This window comes from Cupressus sempervirens, chromosome 1, assembly GCF_028749045.1.
Source record: "Cupressus sempervirens isolate cs-2001-9-10 chromosome 1, ASM2874904v1, whole genome shotgun sequence".
Classification (NCBI taxonomy): domain Eukaryota; kingdom Viridiplantae; phylum Streptophyta; class Pinopsida; order Cupressales; family Cupressaceae; genus Cupressus; species Cupressus sempervirens.
Genome location: NC_143118.1, coordinates 625469502 through 625490661, shown reverse-complemented (window position 1 = coordinate 625490661; position 21160 = coordinate 625469502). Strand labels below are relative to the sequence as shown.

General features: G+C 36.8%; 1 protein-coding gene across 3 annotated transcripts in view; it reads right to left on the bottom strand.

Moving 5' to 3' along the window:
- The window catches only part of LOC149579480 (Mo25 family protein), a 167998-nt gene extending 147271 nt beyond the window's left edge, over window positions 1–20727 (bottom strand). Inside the window, exon 1 of one of the 3 annotated variants that reach the window (XR_016365110.1) lies at window positions 20299–20707. Coding sequence is in view for 1 of the 3 variants with exons in the window: in XM_089833044.1 (XP_089689170.1) it covers window positions 20299–20439 (141 nt within the window). In the remaining 2 variants the exon portion in view is untranslated. Of the gene's footprint in view, window positions 1–20298 lie in introns of all 3 variants that reach the window. The other 2 variants (XR_016365111.1, XM_089833044.1) reach the window with 2 other exon arrangements.
- Window positions 20728–21160: the final 433 nt, after the last annotated feature.

Below are 21160 nucleotides of genomic sequence, written 5' to 3'. Positions count from 1 at the left end.
ATGAATCTGAAGCCCTAATTGAATTTGTGGTATCGGAAGCCCTAATTGAATCAATAGTATCGGAAGCCCTAATTGAATCCGTGGTATAGGAAGCCCTATTTGAAGCAGTGGTATCAGAAGCCCTAAGTGATACAACAGACTCAAAAGCCCAGAAAGATTCCAATGGTAATTGATACCCTAATTTTATAAAGTGGTATTTAATGATAATCATCATTTCATTTTGATTTAACTATATTGGGTGGAAGACGTTTCATTATATTGTTATGGAGGTATTTGTGGACTAACCCGAGTGGTTACAGAAGCATCCCTAGTTTTGATTTCATTCTCAATTTTCATGGTATGTGGATTTCAATTTCTGTAGTAATTTCATTTGATGGTGTTTCAAGTTTTTAGTTAAGAAATTTGTTTAACTGATTTTAACAGTCAATCCCTTTCACATAAACGAAACTAATTAAACTGTCTTCCCATAAAAATGAAGTTATAACTGTATTTCTTTAAGTTTGTTCGTTGTTAATTGTTATTTAAGACCCAGAAAAATCGGGATGCTACATTCGGGATACTTGGCCATGCACAAGGGGGAAGGAAAATAGATAGCAAACCAAAAAAATTGAGTCGGGAGGTAAAGACAATTGATACAACTAGTATGTGGGGATCTAACGTAGGCAGAGCAAGAAGCTCTCATGGACATGTCAAGGGGTAGAGGATTGAAGAAATCCAACATGCAGGAAGGTCACTAGCATTATCTTATGGACGTCGTGAAAAGTCGCCTCATAGGCTCTAGCCGTGCCTCAAACATTTCATTCCCACAGGTGGCAATGATGAACAGGATTCTGCATGGAAGAGTGTATGACTGGGCTGCATTGTTGGCAGAACGGATGTATGAATTTATGACATTACATCACAAGACATTCTACATGCCACATTATGTCATCGGGCTATTCCTGGAGGCAACAATGCAAATGATCCCCAACAATGGACTAGAGGCCAAACCGAGACCACTCGCGCCAGGTGAACCCCCAATCATGCAGTGGAGACATCTTGATACACTTGGCACCAAGACCATGGTCGAACAGAAATGATCGAGACTAGACAGTGGAAATGCTGACAGTGGTCGAAAGGAGACTTCTTCTAAGGAAAGTGGGACCAAAGGGGAGGTGGAAGAGGACGAGGAGGTAGAGGTAATTACAGCTACACTGTTGAGATTCCCACGGCTTGCACTTTCAACGACAGCACATTTGGCTCCTATAGGTATACATGGCATCCCAAGATTTCGTAAATTCAGACAGCCAGTAGTGATGACGCAAGCTTCAGTTGCGATTCAGCTATACTAAGCTACAAGCTACAAGCAAAGATGAACGAACTAAGGGCACAGATGGCTACTATACCATGGACGCATCCCTCTTCTTACTATCTAAACATAGATGTAATTAATTGTCTTGGTGAAATTTTGGTTTTGTTCTCTTTATTGTCGTCTAGAGACGACTTTTCTTTTTGGGGGGGATGATGTTGTCAGTAAATTCTATATTGTAGCCGACGGGTAGAATTGTATCCGAAAGGGCACGTGACAGTTCAATCACCCCTTCGGGCAAGTATATGTACACCCATCCGGAAGGGACTTTGGAACATCATTGTAAGGAGCATAATCTTATTGTAAGCATTGGAGTGCATATTGCGTATATGAGTAAAGTATCTGTTCTGTGTTATATCTTACTGTACTACATGCGATAAGTATCCTTTTACCTTATACGGTAAACAGGTGAGGATTTCTGAAAGGTTGTGTATGATTATTGGGGAGGAGTATTTAGAAAACGATTTGTGTCTACGCTCGAACTTGGATGTCTCCTCCCTCGTTGGCTTTGATGGTTGGTTATAGGAGGTAGGAAGTGTTGCAAGTGGTTAGGGCTTGTTTGGAGCCCAAGTGGTCTTCTAGCATGTATGATATTGTGAGTCAGGTAGAAGTTGGTGTTGGATTGCACATGGGGCAAGGACCTTGGAGATGATTGGTGCAAGGGATAGTGAATTATAGCCTCTGGTTGTATGGTCATCCACAAGTCCAAAGGTGGTGCACTTTCCAAAAGACTGGGAGGGGTGGCGTATGCTTTTAGAGGTCTTGCAATCTTGGGATTGAGTGCAAGAGGTTGGGGTGGTGGCATGTGGGCGAAAGTAGAAGAAAAATCTAACTAGGTCAACTCTGATTGGTGAGGATGGGGGGTCGTTGGTTCATCGTCAATTGCCAATGGCTTCTCGATGTGGCAGTGGTATGGTTGTGGTAGGTCTTTGGCTGGTGTGAGGAATGGTGAGTGGCTAGGGTGGATGTGTCCCTGATTGAGGAATGTGCTAGTGGTGCTATGACTAGAAGTAGGGAGGTGGTGGAAGGGATGTTTTTCTCAACTTCTCTCACAAGGAGGCAGCAAGGTGGCCTTGTTGAGTTGGGGTGGTGGTCTTTCATGGCAATCCACTTTTGGTGGTGGCATGTGGCTCTTGTTTTTTCCTCACTAAAATTTTGTATCCTGGTCTAGTTCAGTGTCGTTGGTTAGGTGGTTGTCTAGTTGGGGGGTCAGGGGGAGGGGGTGGGCGAGGGGCCACATGGTGTCTCTTTCTATATATGTAATTTCTCTGTTTTCATTAATGCAAATCTAATAGTACCAATCAAAAAAAAATGATACAAAAAATAAGAAATAGTAATAAAAACTATTATACGATAAACGCCTACAACACAACAGTGAATTGTGAGCCTCTCATCTTGGAAGTCTTGCATTTGAGTCTACTCTAGCTTAACACAATAATAATTAATTTCAACAAATAATAATAAATAAATAACAAAAAATCTAGGCTTCAACCCATTACCTATAAAAAAAAAATTATTATAACATATAATTATAGATAATAATATATTCTATTATAAATAAAATAATATCTATAAATAAATTAAATTAAATAATAATTTACAATGATTGAATGTATAAAATTGACTACAAGAGATAATATTGTAGAAAGTAAATAAGTAAACAAATAATATAATATAAAATAATACAAGTTAACTACATCTAATGAAAAGTCAAGAGATATCATTAAGAGACTTGACTCCTTCAAAATAAGATATAAAAAAGGAGAGTTTATTTCATTAAGAAGGAAAGAGAGGAGGAAAAGACACAAGTAAAAGAAGAAATAGTAGAAGAGGAAAGTAATGTGAAGAAAATAAGGAAGTGACTTTCTCAAAAGGTATCAATGATATTGAAAGGATGCAACTCTTCGAAAGGGTCACAACTATGAATGGTAGTGACTCTTGAAAAATGTTGTGATTGTAGGGAATTGTGACTTTTTGAAAGGATTGTAATTAGGAAGGGTTGTGACTTTTCAAAAGGATTGTAAGTTGGAAGGGTTGTGACTTTTCGCGTGGATTGTAATTATAAAGGGGTGTGATTTTTCGAATGGATCATGATTATATAGGAAAATATAAATTAAATGAGATGTCTTTAAAAGGAGGAAGAAATAAATAACCTTGTATTATTCTAATATATATTATATCTATATGATATACAAATTTATATATATAAATATTGATCATATATTGATAAGTATAACTATTGTAGTATCAATATCATTTACAATAATGAGATTGTAATATCAACTATAATAACAAAATCAGAAATATATATCTACATTTCAATCCTACTACCATTTGGCTAAGAAAGTAAGATTGAAGTGTTGCCAAGGAAGGCCTTGTGTAAATTTCGAGCAATGGATCTTTGACCCAAGATAACGTAGGAGTCAACATTTTGTACGTCTTTGTGATATGGACGTAAACCTGTAAACTTTGAGGGAATCCATTGATTGTGGTATCTAGGCAACTTGGTTGACACCCACGACTTTTGTCATGAACTATAAGATTATAAGGTTGGACATAAGAGTTAAAGACAACTTTAAGAGTATGGTGTTACCAAGGAAGGGCTTGTAAAAATCCAAGCTAATGGGTCATATCCTAATAGAGGGAAGGGGTGAGTGATCCATAAGCTTTCGGGATGCAAACTTGGACCTATAGACTTAAAGGGAGCCCATAGCTAGTGTCTAGGAAACTTGGACAACACCTATACCACCCATCCATCCATAAACCAAATAGAAATATGATTGGGTAATTGGAATTATTATTGTGGACATTCTTAAGACTTATATACATTACCATTGATTAAATAAATATCAATCATAACCAATCCAAAAAGGGGACATCACAGCTTCGTTATCCAACATCAAGTTGGATGTTTTGTGATGATTTTTGTTCAGATGTTTTGCTGATTCTAGGAGGGTTAGTGGCAAAATCATCTCAATAGCAAAGTCAATGGCAGACTCTTGCATTGTTGCAAAGCTTTCTGAAGAAGAGGGCACCCATCTCTGTTTTGTTTTGAACAGATTTTGGCTTTTTGGAAACTTAGATTTGGTAGATTTGGGGAGGATCTTAGCAGTAGTAGAATCTTTTAAAGAATTTGTGACTGAAAGGCAACATTTAGGCAATGACAAGTAAGGAAGGGTATTAGAATATTATAATGTTTCTTTAATAGTCATCTTAGTTAATCTTTAGTTTATTAAGTAGTTTCTATTTTTCGTCTTTAGTTGATGATTGTTTCTTTTAGAAGCATCATCTTTGTAAATCTAAATAAGGAGTTTTCGTTGCCTTTATTTAATAAAAACAACATTGATTTGCCATAACAGAGAAATCATTGCAAAATATCAAGATCAACATTAATAAAACCACAAGGAAAGGATTATGAGATACCTTGCTTGCCTTTTTCCTTACAAAATAATTCAATGTCTATCCAAGTTGATATAATGATCAGTGGTGTATAATCAAATTTGTTTGGAAACCTCAACCAAAGGCGATGATCAAATTGCAGATATACACATAAGGAAAGTCCTGATGAAGGATCAAGCTCAAGATATCAAGGCAAGAACATGTCAATGAGAAGATTTCCTAAATGAGTAAGATGGAGAAGTGGAATTGAAACAAAGTGTACAATATAAGAATGTTGAGGTGGCACCCACTCATCTTCTACCAATCAGAGGATTTTAACTTGACATGTCTAAGTTAATCCAATCAAGATATTCCAAAAGGATGTGTCAAATGCATTTAAGGTTTTCCCCCATTGAAAAATCTCATTGGTGCATTGTCAAAAGGTTATGTAATCAAAAGCAATGAAATTTTCTCATTGGTCAACATTTAATGGTATTTGCAAATGTAATGTTCTTCTGAGCATGTTTGATTACTTGGATGCCTCCTCTTGCATCAGAGCCTTCTCCATTTATATTTCATAACTCCCTTTAGAGGAAACAAGCTCCTTATTTGCAATTATCTATTTCTCCCTTCTTGATCACACCCCTTCATATTTGTTAACAACTTAGTTATTGTCTATTTCGTCTTGATCACTATTTGCCCTGATTTCTTAATGGTATTGCTTTAATTATTATTATTGTCCAGATCTTGATTGTTTCTTGCTCCGATCAACAGATTGCCACTTTTGTGATCATTCTTTATGTGTTTTTTTATTATATGCTATCTTCATTGGTGATAAAAGCTTCCTCCCAATATGAGGGTACAACACACCTAGATATTATGTCTTTCTTACGAGGAAGAAGAGTGATAGCCTTGATTGGTAGGGCCCCACCCACAACTTCATTGATTGAAGATTGATGACTAAAATGCATCTAAGTGTTCAATCTGACCACATAAAATTGATTCAATCTATTTTCATCAAAAAAATAGCAAGAAACATCATTCACAATAAAAATAGATCCAAGTGTTTTTCATCTATTTTCCCGCAGATGCCAAATCCCACACTCACAAAAAAAATAGAAGAAGGCACTCACGAAAAAATAGCACGAAAAAATATTCACAAAAAATAGAAAGAAACATCCCCAAAAATAAGAGAAAAGAGCAAATCTCAAAATATTGGGAAAGGGAAAGGGATGCTTTTTTTTTAAAACCAACTTAAAAGGTGATGGGGAAAAAGTTATTTTAATCCTGCATCCATTGGTAAAGAAAGTCAAACTTTTAGGGAGTGATATAGCAGCAATTTTGTGGAGCTCATTTTATTACGATAATAGATAAACGTCTATTATTAGTTAACGGTAATCTACTTGTAATCTATTGTAAATATTAGAATGTTTCTAATATTTAGTGAGTTGTATATAACTATTAGTTTTCTCTTACTAGATTAGAAAGTTTTTATTCTTTACGACCGTTTCCTAAGTAAACATCTTTCTATTATTTTGTATATATAGACCTCTTGATCTCTGTTAATAACAAGCAAATATTTTCCAATTACTTTCATAATATAGTACTAGAGCCAATACTTCAAATTTTTTCGAATATTTTATAATTTCTTTCAAAATTATCTACTAAAATTTTCAAAATTATTTCTAAGTTTTTTAAATGTTGTCTAGGTTTTCAATTTGTTTGAGGAATTCATCAGTGCACACTCAGATCTTGGCAAGGTTTAAGGGTCTGAAAATCACGATTTTTTCCATGTGATCTCTCTGAAAACCGCAGCATCCACTGGAATCTGCAAATCACACATATTCAGAGTGTCTTTCTTTGAGCGTTTCTCTGCACATCACGTCTATAACAACCTCTATGGTTGTTTCTCCTATGCTCAAGACCAGCAAATGCCTTTACACAATGTCATCTCCTTCAGCTTTTTGGACGTTATGTTCTCCTACATGCGTGCCCTAAACACCATGCTTTGGTGTTGTTTTTGCATACTCTAGCCATAGCCGCCTCTCTTTGCTACAAATCTAACCCTTTTGGCCTTCAAACTCCATTATTTTCCGCTCATTCAACCTCCATGGCCGCTAACCTGATTTTCTACTCAAAACCCTAATTTTTTGGTACCAAATTCAGCAATATTTACAGAGTCTTAATGTGTTTTTTGAGAGCTCAACTAGGTTGTCCATTTTTTTTGGATGCCTCAATTTTTGTGCCTCGACTTTTGAGCCTGCAGATTCAAAATCCAACAACATATTCTAAGTTTTTTAAGCTCTCTTCTAGGTCACTCTTCAAATTTTTTGGGTCTCCCATTTTTTGCCTCAAACTACGTGTCCTTTCAGATTTTCATGATTTTCATTGAAAAATGTTCCATGGCATCTTTGACAAATATTCTACTCGAGAGCAACTCAAACAATGGTCGAAATTATGCAACTTGGAAGCAGCGAATCATAGCAATATTTGAATATCGAAATACCAATCAAATTGCTCTAGGTGTTACGAAGCATCTAACTACCCCTAGTAATGATTAGAATTCATGGGATCTAAATAATTGAGAGTCAATGATGCTTCTCAAATTATCCGCGGTTGATGATCAACTCTCTCAAATTCTATCCAACAAGATAGCTATTAAGATTCCATCCGAATGGAACTAAATCTACTCTCAATGAGTCAATTATTGCAACATTCCACACTTGGATGTCACCTTCAGTTCGCATCAATGTAACATTGCTAATCGGGCAACTCAGTCTACTGTTGTAGTGGGTCTTGAGGATCATGGTCTTTTCCGACATACTGATTCTAGTGATTCTCGGGACTTAGCTATGGCTGCTCAACGGTGTTTTCTTAGCACACTTTGCATCAACGATATGGGCACTTAAATGTGCATTATCTCTCTCAACTTGCTCGGGTAGAGCTTGTCCTCAGTTTGCCAAAGATTCAAAGTCAACAGCTTGGAGTTTGTGATGCAAGTCAAGCTGGGAAGCAACATCGCACACCTTTTACCAATGGCGATTCATAGCAAACTTATCAGGTACTTCAACTTGTTCATGTCGATATCTATGGCCTTATGGCCACTCCTATTCTTGTGTCGAGGTAGTTTTTGTTGTTTGTTGATGATTTCAGTAGAAAAATGTGAGTGTATTTTCTTAAAAAGAATCAGATGCATTTCCTACCTTTCAAAAGTTTAAACCTTTAGTTGAAAAAGAGTCTCGAAAATCTATTATTACTCTTAGGTCAGACAATAGGGGGAATTTTGTTCTAATGAATTCTCTTGCTTCTTGGATACTCATGGCATCAAATGCCAGTTAACCACACCCCACACACCACAACAGGACAGTGTAGTTGAATGACGGAACAGAACAATCACCGAGATGGCTCGATCCTGGCTTGAACACAGATACGTTCCGAAGAGGTTCTTGGAAAAAGCAGTTAACACTGTAGTTTGACTTTTGAACCAGTCACCCACAGTGACGATCAAAGGTAAAACTATAGGAGAGGCTTGGTCAGGTCGCAAGCCCAGAATCAGTCACTTGAAGGTTTTTGGCTCCCTTGCTTTTGTTTGGATCCCTGATGCATCACGCACCAAGTTGGATGCCAAAAGTCAAAAACTCATGCTTGCTGGATATAGTAATCTATACAAAGCCTACCGCTTGAATGACACTAAGACATCTCGTCTCATGTACAGTCGTGATGTAGTTTTTGATGAGCAACAAGGACCATTCATACCTATTTCTCCTATTCCTGATCCAACACACTAGCCTATGAATGCTCATGATTTGGGAGTTAGGCTTCCATTAGGTCCACCTGATGGGAGGGCTCCAGTAGCACCTACAGCTCTAGTTATACAAGTGATCCCTATATAGACACCTCTAGCTTCTACAAGATTACCTCAATTTGTAGATGCTTCACCTGAGTTTCATCCAGATTCTTCTGATGAGGAACTTGATCACCAAGCATCTCCTTATTAATATTGGTCGTTCTCCTCCCCGGCCTAAGTGGCTGGCTAAGACACTTGCTGGTCTTCATGATGATGAGCTCATTGATGGGAAGATTGCTCAAAAAAAGAGCAAACCTATAGAGTCTGTTAACTTTGCTCTCATGGCCAACATTCACAATGTTTTTGAACTTTAAACCTCAAACATATTCTAAGGCTAAAGGAATTCCAGAGTGGGAATAGACCATAACATCTAAATACCAAAGCCTGTTGAAGAATAACACCTGGATCCTTTCTAATTGTCCGCCAGGGAAGAAACCCATTGGCTACAAATGGGTTTACAAAACCAAATACAAATCTGATGGTACTTTGGATATGTACAAAGCTCATTTAGTTGCGAAGAGTTTTTCTCAACGTTAAGGCATTGATTATGAGACCTTTGCTTATACTACAAAGATGAGCACAATCAGATTGGTCCTAGCCATTTCAACGCAGTTTGGCTGGAAGGTCCATCAGATGGACGTCAAGAGTGCTTTCCTGAATGGTGCTCTCCACGAAGAGGTCTACATGACGCAGCCTCCTAGTTTCAAGGTTGTTGGTAAAGACCTTCAGGTTCTCAAATTGGTGAAAGTTCTCTATGACATGAAGCAGGCCCTCAGGCATGGTACATGAATATTGGTAAGTACCTCAGTGATCAAGGTTTCTAGAGGAGTTCTTCAGACTCAAATTTGTACATCAAGGCTACTAACAGTGACATATACCAAAAGACTGTTACCAAACCTCAACACCTAGGCATAATGCATGAGGTGTTGAGGTTTGGTAACAATCTTCTGGTATATTCATCTCTCAGTCCAAATATGCCAAGGCTCTATTAGACAAATTTTGTATGCAAGATTGCAAGCCTACATCTACACCCATTGAGAAAGGTCTCAAGTTATCAACAAAGTTGGATTCTCTTCTCGTTGATGATACTACATACAGGCAACTAGTAGGCAACCTCATCTACCTCTCTGCTACCAGGCCTGAAATCAACTTCGTACTCAACTACATCTCACGCTTTATGACAACTACAAAGGTCGATCATTGGATGGCTGCAAAGCGTGTGTTTCGTTATGTGAAGGGCACTTCATATTATGGACTTCGTTACTCTCGAAGTTCTAATCCTAGACTCAATGGGTTCACAGATTCAGATTGGACAAGCTTTATTGATGATAAAAAGTCAACTTCTGGATATGTGTTCAATTTGGGATCCAGTGTCGTCACATGGACCAGTAAGAAGCCGCATGTTATTTTTGTCTCCTCTACAAAGGTCGAATACAAAGGGATTGTTAAGACAGGATGTGAAGTTGTTTGGCTTTGTCGGATGCTTGGGGATATGCAAATGTCAATAGCAGGACCGACTACTCTATTTGTTGATAACGAAGGCATTATCAAGTTAGCACGAAATTTAGTCTTCCATGAACGAACCAAGCATGTGGATGTTCATTGTCACTAAATACAACAACTGGTTGAAGACATAACAATAGACTTGCAGTATGTTCCTACTATAGATCAGACTCACCAAGCCTCTTGGTCCTGATAAATTTGTCAAATTCAAAGGACAGCTTGGTGTTGTGGATAGATTAACCATTAAGGGAGGGTATTACGATAATAGATAAATGTCTATTATTAATTAATGGTAATCTATTTGTAATCTATTGTAAATATTAGAATGTTTCTAATATCTAGTTACCTGTAGATAACAGTTAGTTTTCCCTTAGCTAGAATAGAAAGTTTCTATTATTTACAATCATTTCCTAAGGAAGCATCGTTCTATTCTTTTGTATATATAGACCTCTCGGTCTGTTAATAACAAGCAAATATTTTCCAAGTACTTTCACAATACATTTCTCATGCTTGGTTGGAATTTAATGGTTTGTTTGTTGTAAACTATTTTTCAAAGGTTTCTGAGGATGAAAAACCTCATCTAGATATTCACTTGGTGCTTTCACACGGCAAGTACAACTACATTTATTGATCATTCGGAGTGCAGACCTAGAGGGGTTTACACTGCATATTAGCCAATTAGAAGGTCGACTTAAGGAGACATTTTACAGAAATTATTAATACTGCTATTACATTTTTAGTTGTCCCATATTGAAGCATGTAAAATGCAGACTTTGAGAACAGCAAAACCATGTTCATTGCTGCATTTTGTGCGTATGTTATTTAGATCATAAACGATAAGTAACAATCTGGGTTGACAATGTTTTAAAGAAAAATCAAATATTGAAGACTGAATCTAAATCTGGAATTTTCAGCAGTGTTGTTTCTAAAGTTTTTGCATGTTTCTTTCAATTAAAGCGTGGCAAAGATATGTTCATATTTGAACTATATTTGTGATTTGAAAAACCCATTGCTAAAACACAACAAACTCAGTTCACACCAGAAAAACAAGACACAAATGAAGGCAGCATATTACATAAATATGTTATTTCCTCTGCAGTAATAACTGTTCAAAATATCCCTCAACTGTTCTTTGTTAATTTGATTAAAATGGTAACCTATTATCTCCTCACATAAGCCACAGCAGCCCAGTGAATATTCTGTCAGAGTTTGTCCCCTTCGTAAAATAAAGCTTTTATGTTTGGAATCCAGATGCCCCTTGATACACCAAAATAATCTTCTGCATTTTATAATTAGTGATTAAGAGCCAAGAATATAGAACAAAATTTAATTTGGGGTCTTTAAGGATTAGACAGATTAATCTTATTTTAATTTCAAGGTAGGAATATTACAGTCCACCCTTCCCAAGATTGCTTCCCCTCAAGCAATCACAACTATGATGCTAAAAATTTCTTCTCCACTTGATTGAATCTTCCTAGAGCTAACAAGATCCCAAATCAACCTTGGAAATACAACTAAATCTTTTTTATGATAATAGTGTATTTCATTAATATTCTATATGTTGCTAATCTTGCTGAATAAATTTGTCTTTCTTGTCTTCGAATGCTTGATGATTTATTTTGACTTGAAAAATTTGTTGAATTGCACCTAAGTCTACTAATTCTTCTTTAACTGCAACTTATAGCATTCTCAGGAGCTATACTTTATGATAATACATTTCATAATTCAACTTTTTGTCCACTGCTCTGATATTATCACAAGTTACAAAACTTGAAGCAAAATATGTTTCTGTCTTTATTCAAAGAGTGGGTTATTCCAATAAACAAAACTCTCAATATCCATTTCAAAAAAAGGGTTATGGAAATTTTTAAAATTATTCCTATTATCAAATGGAAAATTAATTTTCTGTTTAAACCATTCAATGTGATTTTTTTCAACTTGCTTACCAAGGGTAGTAACTGTTGAAAACTTTTCTCCGAGTTCTTGATCATCCAAACATCATTAGTAAAAGTGACTCCAAGTGGACCACCGTAAGGAAAGAAATCATCCAACATTCATCTTTCATAATCCTTTTAAACACTGTTTTGGCTACTTGAAACATGTCAACTTGTTCATATGCCTTCAATATGATAGTGCCTTCATCCTTGAAGTTTGAGAAATGCATGTGGAGAGATTTAGGAGGCGACCTTGAAAAACCTTTATCAATAATAATGATATTAAACTTTTAAGCTTATTGCATGTTTTACCCTTTATTATTTTGCATAATCACTTGGATCATGTTGTGACCTAATCACACATCGCCCATTGAGGATAGGGCCCTTGATCTTTTTGGACTAACTTGGTATTTTGCATGGCAGTCTCCTAGGTTCTTAGCAGTTCTATTTAAGAAGTAATGGGTTTTGTCCAAGTCTTCAATTAGGATTTATTTCCCACCTTTTGGGTCTTCAATGTTGAGGTCCTTCCTAATTTTGATTTTTGAAGTCAAGTCCATTGGATGAGAAACAATAAGGTTTCAAGTCTTTATAAAGTTCCCATTCTGACATAATGGGTTACTAATGGACATGGAAAGAGGTCTTGAATGGTGATTTGAAAGGGGCAATATTAAGTAATAAAGGGGTACAAAAGCATGCAAGACAAAAGGCTCAGAAATATGCTTAGCCTAAGAGTATCTGCAAAAGGCGTGGAGATAGTCACAAAGCTCTGGCTCTATTGGGATTAAGATGGATCGCCTCCCCCACTTTCCAATAGTCACTCGATGCACCCTCCCACCCTCCTCCCCACCAAGAGCTGAATAAGTGCGCCGTGGAGATAGTCAAAGGTTTGATAGTACTCTCCTTTATTAATGTGTCCTTATTGAGTAGAATTCCACATGCTAAAGCCAAGAGAAAGAAAATTAGCAGATGCTGGAAAATCAAATGCAAAGGAAGATAGAAAGTTCATTTTTCAACAACAAAAGGAGTTCAAACATGCAAGTTGAAGGTGAAACAACGGAACCTAGAGGAACAAGGAGAACTAAGAAGCAACTAATCAAGAATGAGCAATGAGGATTTGATCTAGAATCAATATTTCAAAGTGGGCAAATGTCGATGACATCAATCTCGAATGCTTGGATGTGAACAAGTTCAACAAGAGAATGTTTGGATACAAGGATAGTCAATCAACACACTTGACTACCTAGATTGTAAATAGTGGGATCGTAGTTACAATTGGCTTTCTTCCAGCTTTTCAACATGTAGAACTAATTGTAGAATGCGCAAAACACTACAATCCCAGAGACAAAACAAGAAAGGATTCTGATATATCATAGCGGACCTTTCTCCACTGGCCTTCTCAAAAGCATTCAAAATCTACTAAATTCAAAAGAGCAAGCACTCAAAGTTTACATTGTTGGGGTTTAGCACTGTGAAGGCATCATAAATAGAAATGGTTGTGGAAGAATACATCCCACCATTCCTTGTTGCCTAAGGAGTTAGTAAGGCTTGACCTTCGGTGGGAATATAGTAACATAATTATCATGCTCGGTAGAATTTTTGAGATTTCACAATCCCATCAATTTGGGAAATGGGCGTGGTACTTTATTGAAGAGGTGGTTCAAGGATTCAACAACATAGATAGTGTTGCAATTATTAGTGACAACCAAATCTAGTGCGATCAAGAAAGTTTTATATAAGCTCATATGGCATCCACGTGCTAGCGAAAATACAAGGTATGATGAACTAAGGTACAAGGGAGCAATTAAAAAGTGGTACTCAACACATATAGGTGCAAGAATGTTAACCCTATTTGCATTTGCATGTCACAAATGATTATGTCAGAGTCAATAATGTACTTGCAATGTGCATTGTCAAGACTACAGAAAAGATCACATATGAGATTATCAGTTGTGGCAATAAAGTCGATTGAGGAGTATCGAGCTTGGTTCATTTAGTCTCCTACCTTCTCCAGCATCAGAGTACAAGGATTCTTTACACAACCAAATAGACTCCCAAGATATCCCACTAATAAAATGGTCTTGTTGGAGATCACTCGACAACTAACATTAAATTCAAAACGGAAAGAGGAAGCTGGAGCTAGAGTTCCCCATTTCCATAGGAGAAGATAACGTTTAGATGTGCCCATGCTTGAAGACAATCGATAGATCATCAAACAAGTTGCATTTCTTCCATCCGACAATTTTTTCCAGGAAAACCAAACTATGTTCTGTACAACAAAGTTAGAACAGTGGCAAGTGAAAGATAGCAACACAAAATGCACCTTGAGGATGTCTAGGCTAATGTTAGAGATGAAAATGAGATTAGAAAAATGATTTGTTGCAAGTTGCCATTGAACATGATCAGAGCATGCAACATCTTTCAGGTGCCCAATGAGATGGAAGAGGATCTGAACATTATCCAAAAGGGGTATAACCTGAAGAAGGAAAAGATAATCCATTCCTATGACTAGTCAAGGAAGGAGATTTCTAAAATTGATATATTATCTACACTAGTCTTGGATTTCAAGAGGTGGTGAATAGATTGATATTTCGATACGCTGGGCATTCTAAAGGAGAGATAGTTAATGGCTCATCAACCATTGAGGGATGAGAGACCAAGACATCCCTTACGAGAAAGAATGGAAGAAAGAGAAATTCCATCAAGAAGTACATAACAAAGAAATGGAAAAAGTGTTGCCCAAGAAGTCAAACCAAGGAGTAAGCCTGATATTTACATTGAAGAACCTCAGCAGACAAGGTAGAGATTAGGCAATGTTGAATCTTTACCTAGTCAAACTCTAAGTTTGCAAGAGATAGGTTTATTCACACACAAGCAGAAGAAGAACTAATAAGGAAGATTACATGGCCAAGTCAGTGCAAGATAGGGAAAGCATTAATGTCTATCAAGAGCTTGCCTAAGAAAGACACAGAGAACAGGATATCACTATTGAGTAAAGTCTTCATGCAATTTTAGAAAGAGAAATGATGGAAGAAGACACTCCTAAGAAAAAGAAAAAATTCATACAATGGAGGTAGAAATTCCTACTGTAGAGGAAGTAGCTCTTGAGATAGCAGTAGAAAGAATGAAAGCCAAGGAAGAAATTGATATCAAGGTGGTGTTGTTGTTCTAGAATAGTTAAGGCAAAGAATACAGAGAAGTCAAGAGAAAGAGGTTAACCTGGCAATCGAATTGCAAGAAATCCTAAACCGAGTCAATCAATCACAAGGAAAGAAAGAGCCAAGAAATTTGCAAAAGTCATAAGGGGCAAATTGTCCAGCAACTCGTCGATTCTTGGAATAGCATAGTGATTTTTTATTGTTCGTTTGCTCAACATCCAATAATCATTTCACATCCTTAGCATTCCATTCTACTTTATTACCACACCATAGGTGATGCAAACGGACTGGAGTTGGGTCTAATGTGTCCCCTCCAAAGTAATTACTTGATTGGTGTCTCATTTTCATCTTTATAAGCTTTAGGATTGTGATATGGTGTGATCCTTACTAAGTTGAATCCCTTAACTTGTTCAATAATGTGTTGAGAACCCCTATTCAAAAGCTAACCCAATGGAATATCTTCAAAGACTTTGTTGTATTTATCCAAGATGCTCTGGAACTCGATGTCCGGAACTTCTCTTAGTTTGTTGGATCTTGTACAGTGACAAAAAAATCAGTTGTTCGTGCAACTTGATTTCTGGATTATGTTTTACCATTTTGGTAAAAAGAGAACTCCATGGTCCGATGGTTGGCCTCATATTTGTTGACTGTATATAACCATTGGATTCCCAAAACAACTTCCATTTCTATATTTACTAAGTAGAAATTATCTTTCATATGATATTCCTCCAATGTTAGTTCCATTTTTAAAACATTCTTAGGCATGGTAGAACTAAGCCCCCTGTTGTTTTGGCATCGAATTCGTTGATTGGGAATGCTCAAGTTCAACCTTATGACAGTTTCCTCATTAACATAGTTGTAGGTAGCACCACTATCGACGAGGATGGTAATTTTTTGTCCCTTCAATACTCCCAAACACAGAAAGTAATATAACGTGGTTCTCTAGTGAGGGTCGAGAGTCCCTTCTATCGGTTCTCTTTCAAAAGAGGTTTGTTCCCCTTCCTGTTCCAGCTCCGTGTCTAACTAGGGATCTCATCAACAGCATCTTCAATGTACTGGATATGCCCTTTTCCCATGCATCAATGTCCCTATTGCCATGGTTCTGTAAATGTGAAACGACAAGTTCTGCCTCTGTAACTCATTCCTAGACATGTCATGTGGTACTAGAGGAGGATGCTTTGAAGGTGGAATTGTTTTGATAAAAGACCTTTGTGGCTGACCTACCAGTGTACCCTAGGTAATGATTTTCCTTTCTTCATGGAATCTTCAAGACTTAAGGCCTTTTGGATTGCTTCCTCCAATGTTGTCGGTTCCAAAGCTCTTACCAATTTGTGGAACGATTCTGACAAGCCCTCTATGAAAAAGAAGATAAGCCTTTTGTCTAAAACAGCCATCACTAGGCCTTTGGAATTCTGAAACATTATCATTTATGATGCTTGTTTGTTTGGGCTGAGTCAATTCCTAGAAGTAAGCCTCAAGATCTTTTCTGTCAAATCTTTTTGTGTGTTTATGCATGAAATCAGCATATGTCATTATCTGACCAAATCCTTGGGTTACAAGACCATGGTGCCACTACTCATGGGCTAACCCCTCCAGGTGTAGCATAGCAAATTTGATGGCTTCTTCTTCAGTCATGGGACTGACAAAAACAGGTATCCACACTTGTGCAGTAACCTCTCCAGAGCCATCATAGGTTGGAAGTGACATCTTGCTCACTTTATGTTGCAGATCTTTATTTGGGAAGTAATTTGCCTAACCTCCTTTAGATTCATTTCTTATGTTGTGAAATTGTATGAACGGAAGCTGGTGACTTATCTCAAGATCAATCTGCATATAGGCATCCTTACTTGCATTTATGTCTCATTCTACTAGCCTTTACTCTTCACCCCATTGTTATTTGTAAGCTTAGGTAGAAAAGTGGGTTGTGTGGGATGTGAAAGTCCGTTGCTTTGAGTCTCAAATCTGGAATGAGTACCCTATTGTTTTTGTCCTACATGGATTGCATCATTAACTGCATTACTTGGTTTGTTTGCTCTTGCTATTTGACCATCAGTTCCTACATCTGAGTTATGTGCTTCAAGAAGTTCTCAAATTGTTCATCTTTGTCTGCCAATATTTCTGTTCCAGAAGTCTCAGCAGCTGCTTTCTTCCTTTCCCTCTCGATTGCTCCCTGTTCCCTTTGACTTAAAGGCATAGGACACCGTCGGGCTGGCAGGTCTGAGGCTCTGATACCACTGTAAGGTTCCGAACCCAGAACGCCAAAAAACAATGGATACAATATCAAATAAATAAATTAAAGATTACAGAATGAGGGCAGATTCGCCTAATCTGGAGCTACAAACCAGACAGAAAATATTACTGCCTGAGCAGCTACCCCCTCAGAGCAGACAAATACATTTGTTTTCCAAAGATGTCCATCCCAAACACAAAGCCTGCCCACCAGAAAAGCCAGGCCCAAGGGGTCCGGCAATCAGATAAAAACAGAAATTCAAATTAAATGTTTAATAAATTGGCCGCCTATCCAAGGTAGATCACTGTCAGCCCACTTATTTTAGGACATTACACTCTAGCTGGCAACACTACTTCTCTGATACCATTTGTAGAACTTTCCTAATTTTTGCCCTGAAGCAATAATCCTTATTCAAAATGATAAATGCATTAAATTAATAAATATGACTTTGACTAAGAAATCTGAATATATCATAATATTCAGATTAATAATTTTTAAGACATCATTCTGAAGATAAATCTTATCTTGACTTTCTGCTATAATTCCCCTTAAAACAATAAAAATTCCCCTATGTATGTCTGCTTTGAAAGTGCTTTCGAATCTTCCTAAGGGGTGTTTGTCCCTAATTCAGCAAAGCGCAATTGAGGCTTTTCACCCTTAATTATATAATCATGCGGGGTCAAGTCCTCAGATTTGTTTAATCTTTAATTTGCTCTCTACAAAAGAAAATAAATTATGTCTTGACCGATTGATGTCCTACTTTCCTTGTTTGGACTCAAATATATCATTTCTTCAAGGGTCGTAAGTGTAACTCTTCAAAATATACCTCGACTGTTTTTTCTTAGTTTTATTAATATAGTAATTAATTATGCCTCACACAAGGCACAGCAGACAAAGGAATACTCTGTCAGAGTTTGTTTTCTCCATAAAATGAGGCTTATATGATTTGATGCTCCTTAATAGACCAATATAATCTTCTCCAAATTAAGAATGGTGATTTAAGGCCCGCGGATATTTAAAAATAATAATTTGGAGTCTTTAAGGATCGGGTAGCGTTTAATCTTATCTTAATTACAAGATTGGGTGGGGTTTAATCTTATCTTAATTACAAGGTGGGGATATTACATGGAAGATGGGTGAGCATTAGACATGTTGATCAACTACTTAACAGAGTCGAAGAAATGTGACACAGTTGTGACCAGAAAATTTTAATGGGAGAAATTTTTGACATCAGAAATTATACGAACTATGGAATTTGAACTCAAATTTTGCTCATTGTTTCAAAGGCTCTATATCCTATTTATTATAAGATTTTCTGTGGCAGACTTCTCACTATATTAACCATATCGATGCCCTTCAATATTGAGAAAGCATGCATTCTGGCCTGATTCCAGAGTTTCAGAGATTCATTGCTTCAGTAATGGACAACCATATTTAAACCTCTTGGGCTAAAAAGTGTTCTACATGCATCCATACCTATTCTTCAAAATGTAGACCATCGCTTTAATCATTTTGAAAATGAAAAAGAAAACCTCATGTTTGGACAGCCTTCGACTTTGAATTTGTTGGCCTGGAAGCTCGTGAAATGAGACCCTCTCATTTACCACTGTAACCGCAAAGATCGCCCTTCAGCGCTCTAGTCCAGTGGTATGTGACACTTGAATGACAGGCATTCCCCCATTATAATGGCAATGGCCTCGGTATTTATATGGCTTGGCGAAAGCAGCCCTTGACACGTTATTAGTATGACCCCACAGATTGTGATGGGTTACTTGCACAACGAGTCAAATTTAGAAACCAGCACACAACAACCACATATATCGCAATAAGGTACATTCACAACCTTGACCCAAACTCGAAATCCATTGGGCATGCCCCTCACATTATATGGGTTTCCATGTCTGCTTGGCTTGGTGAATGTGAAAGGGGAGTTGATTTCCAAAATTCAAAGAATAGCATGCCAAGCTGACCAGCTTCTCAACTATAAAGATAAGTGCAAACATTGAAAATGTAACTGGTTCAAATTTTAACTTAGGCAAAGAAAAACATGACAGCACAGACCAAATAATCATATATTTGAGATTTTCAATGCTAACATTAGTACAAATCGTCCGGATGTCACTATCTGACGCAGTATATCAGTCTGTGTATCAAACGGACATGGAATGAGTCCGTGATGTTAAAGCATACGGTACCTTTGGAACATGTTTATGAACTTGAAGAATGCATCCGATCCTACCCCAAAACCCATAAAGTCGCCCAACAATTGCCGGGAAATCCAACAATTGACAATAGGGTATAATACCTCTTATGAAAGAACATGGAATTTCACAACTGTGCCTAAGTTTATCTCACATTTCAAATACATGAGTCCAATTTCAAATTGTGTCATAACTTCCATGGAATTTCAGCCTATCTGGGTGAAATTTAAAACGGACATGGAATGAGCCCGTGATTTTAAAGGATACGGTACCTTTGAAACATGTTTATGAACTTGAAGAATGCATCCGATCCTACCCCAAAACCCATAAAGTCGCCCAACAATTGCCGGGAAATCCAACAATTGATAATAGGATCTAATACCTCTTATGAAAAAACATGGAATTATGGAATTTCAAAACTGTGCCTAATTTTATTTCACATTTCAAATGAATGAGTCCAATTTCAAATTGTGTCAATAACTTCCATGGAATTTCAGCCTATCTGGGTGAAATTTGAAATTGGGAGAGCGATAATTGAAATTGGGAATTTGTAATTGGAATTCCGAAACTTAAAAAGTATATGACAAGTAACCAAATGTAACACGGGAAAAAGCAAACCAGACTGGAAAAACATAAGATCGTTGTTCAATATCAATCGAAAATATAAAAGAAAAACGAAATGCCACATGTTTAATTACTAACCTTGTCGAGAAGCCTGACTTCTGCAACGGTCTTTGAATCGAGAGCCATGAGAGCATCTTTGGTGGCCTTCACCAGTTCCGAGGGTGTTTTAGGCTTTTTGAAAAATGAGAAAGCCATTGCTGCTTGAAACTGCATTTGCATAGACGTGGATGCAACAGTATCTTGTCTTAATTACAAGTAATTATTACTCTTAAAATCCTCCTATTCAAAGCAACCCATGTATAAAAAGTGCTCATTAGATAAAAAATGAAGTCGCTTGAAAAGGCAGAGCATTCCTGCTGGGACCTTTTTTTGCGTCTCCATGATGGATGATACACGTCAAAGCGTGCAGTTCTCCATGTTACGTCAGATATCTAGTCAAATTAGGGTTGGACGGGTCTCCCCATGCTATAGGAATGCATCTCTCTGTATTTTTGGTACGGTTTCAATACTGTCCCATTTAAGGCGGCCCCATACATCAACGACTCGAAATCTGGCTCATTACTTCAGAAATTTGAAGTCATAAATACGTAGTAAGTAAATCTCAAATAATGACGAAATATTATAATAATATTGTATTTTCGTTAAAATGTGACTATTTTTAAAAACTTTAATAAATTTGTTAGCTTTTTATTATTATTATTATTATTATATGGATATTGTAATATTTAAGTATATATATCGATTACAATTGGTTGATATAATTTAAAATTGTTGAAAAATATCATAGGGTGTACCTATTACTCTATATTCAAACTAAAAGTTGCAAAATAAAATATTTTTAAAAATAAAAATTATAAAATAATTCTTAATAATTTAAAATTTTAAATAAATAAGATAAGATAAAATAAATCAAACTTATTTTTATCTAAAGGTTCTAAAG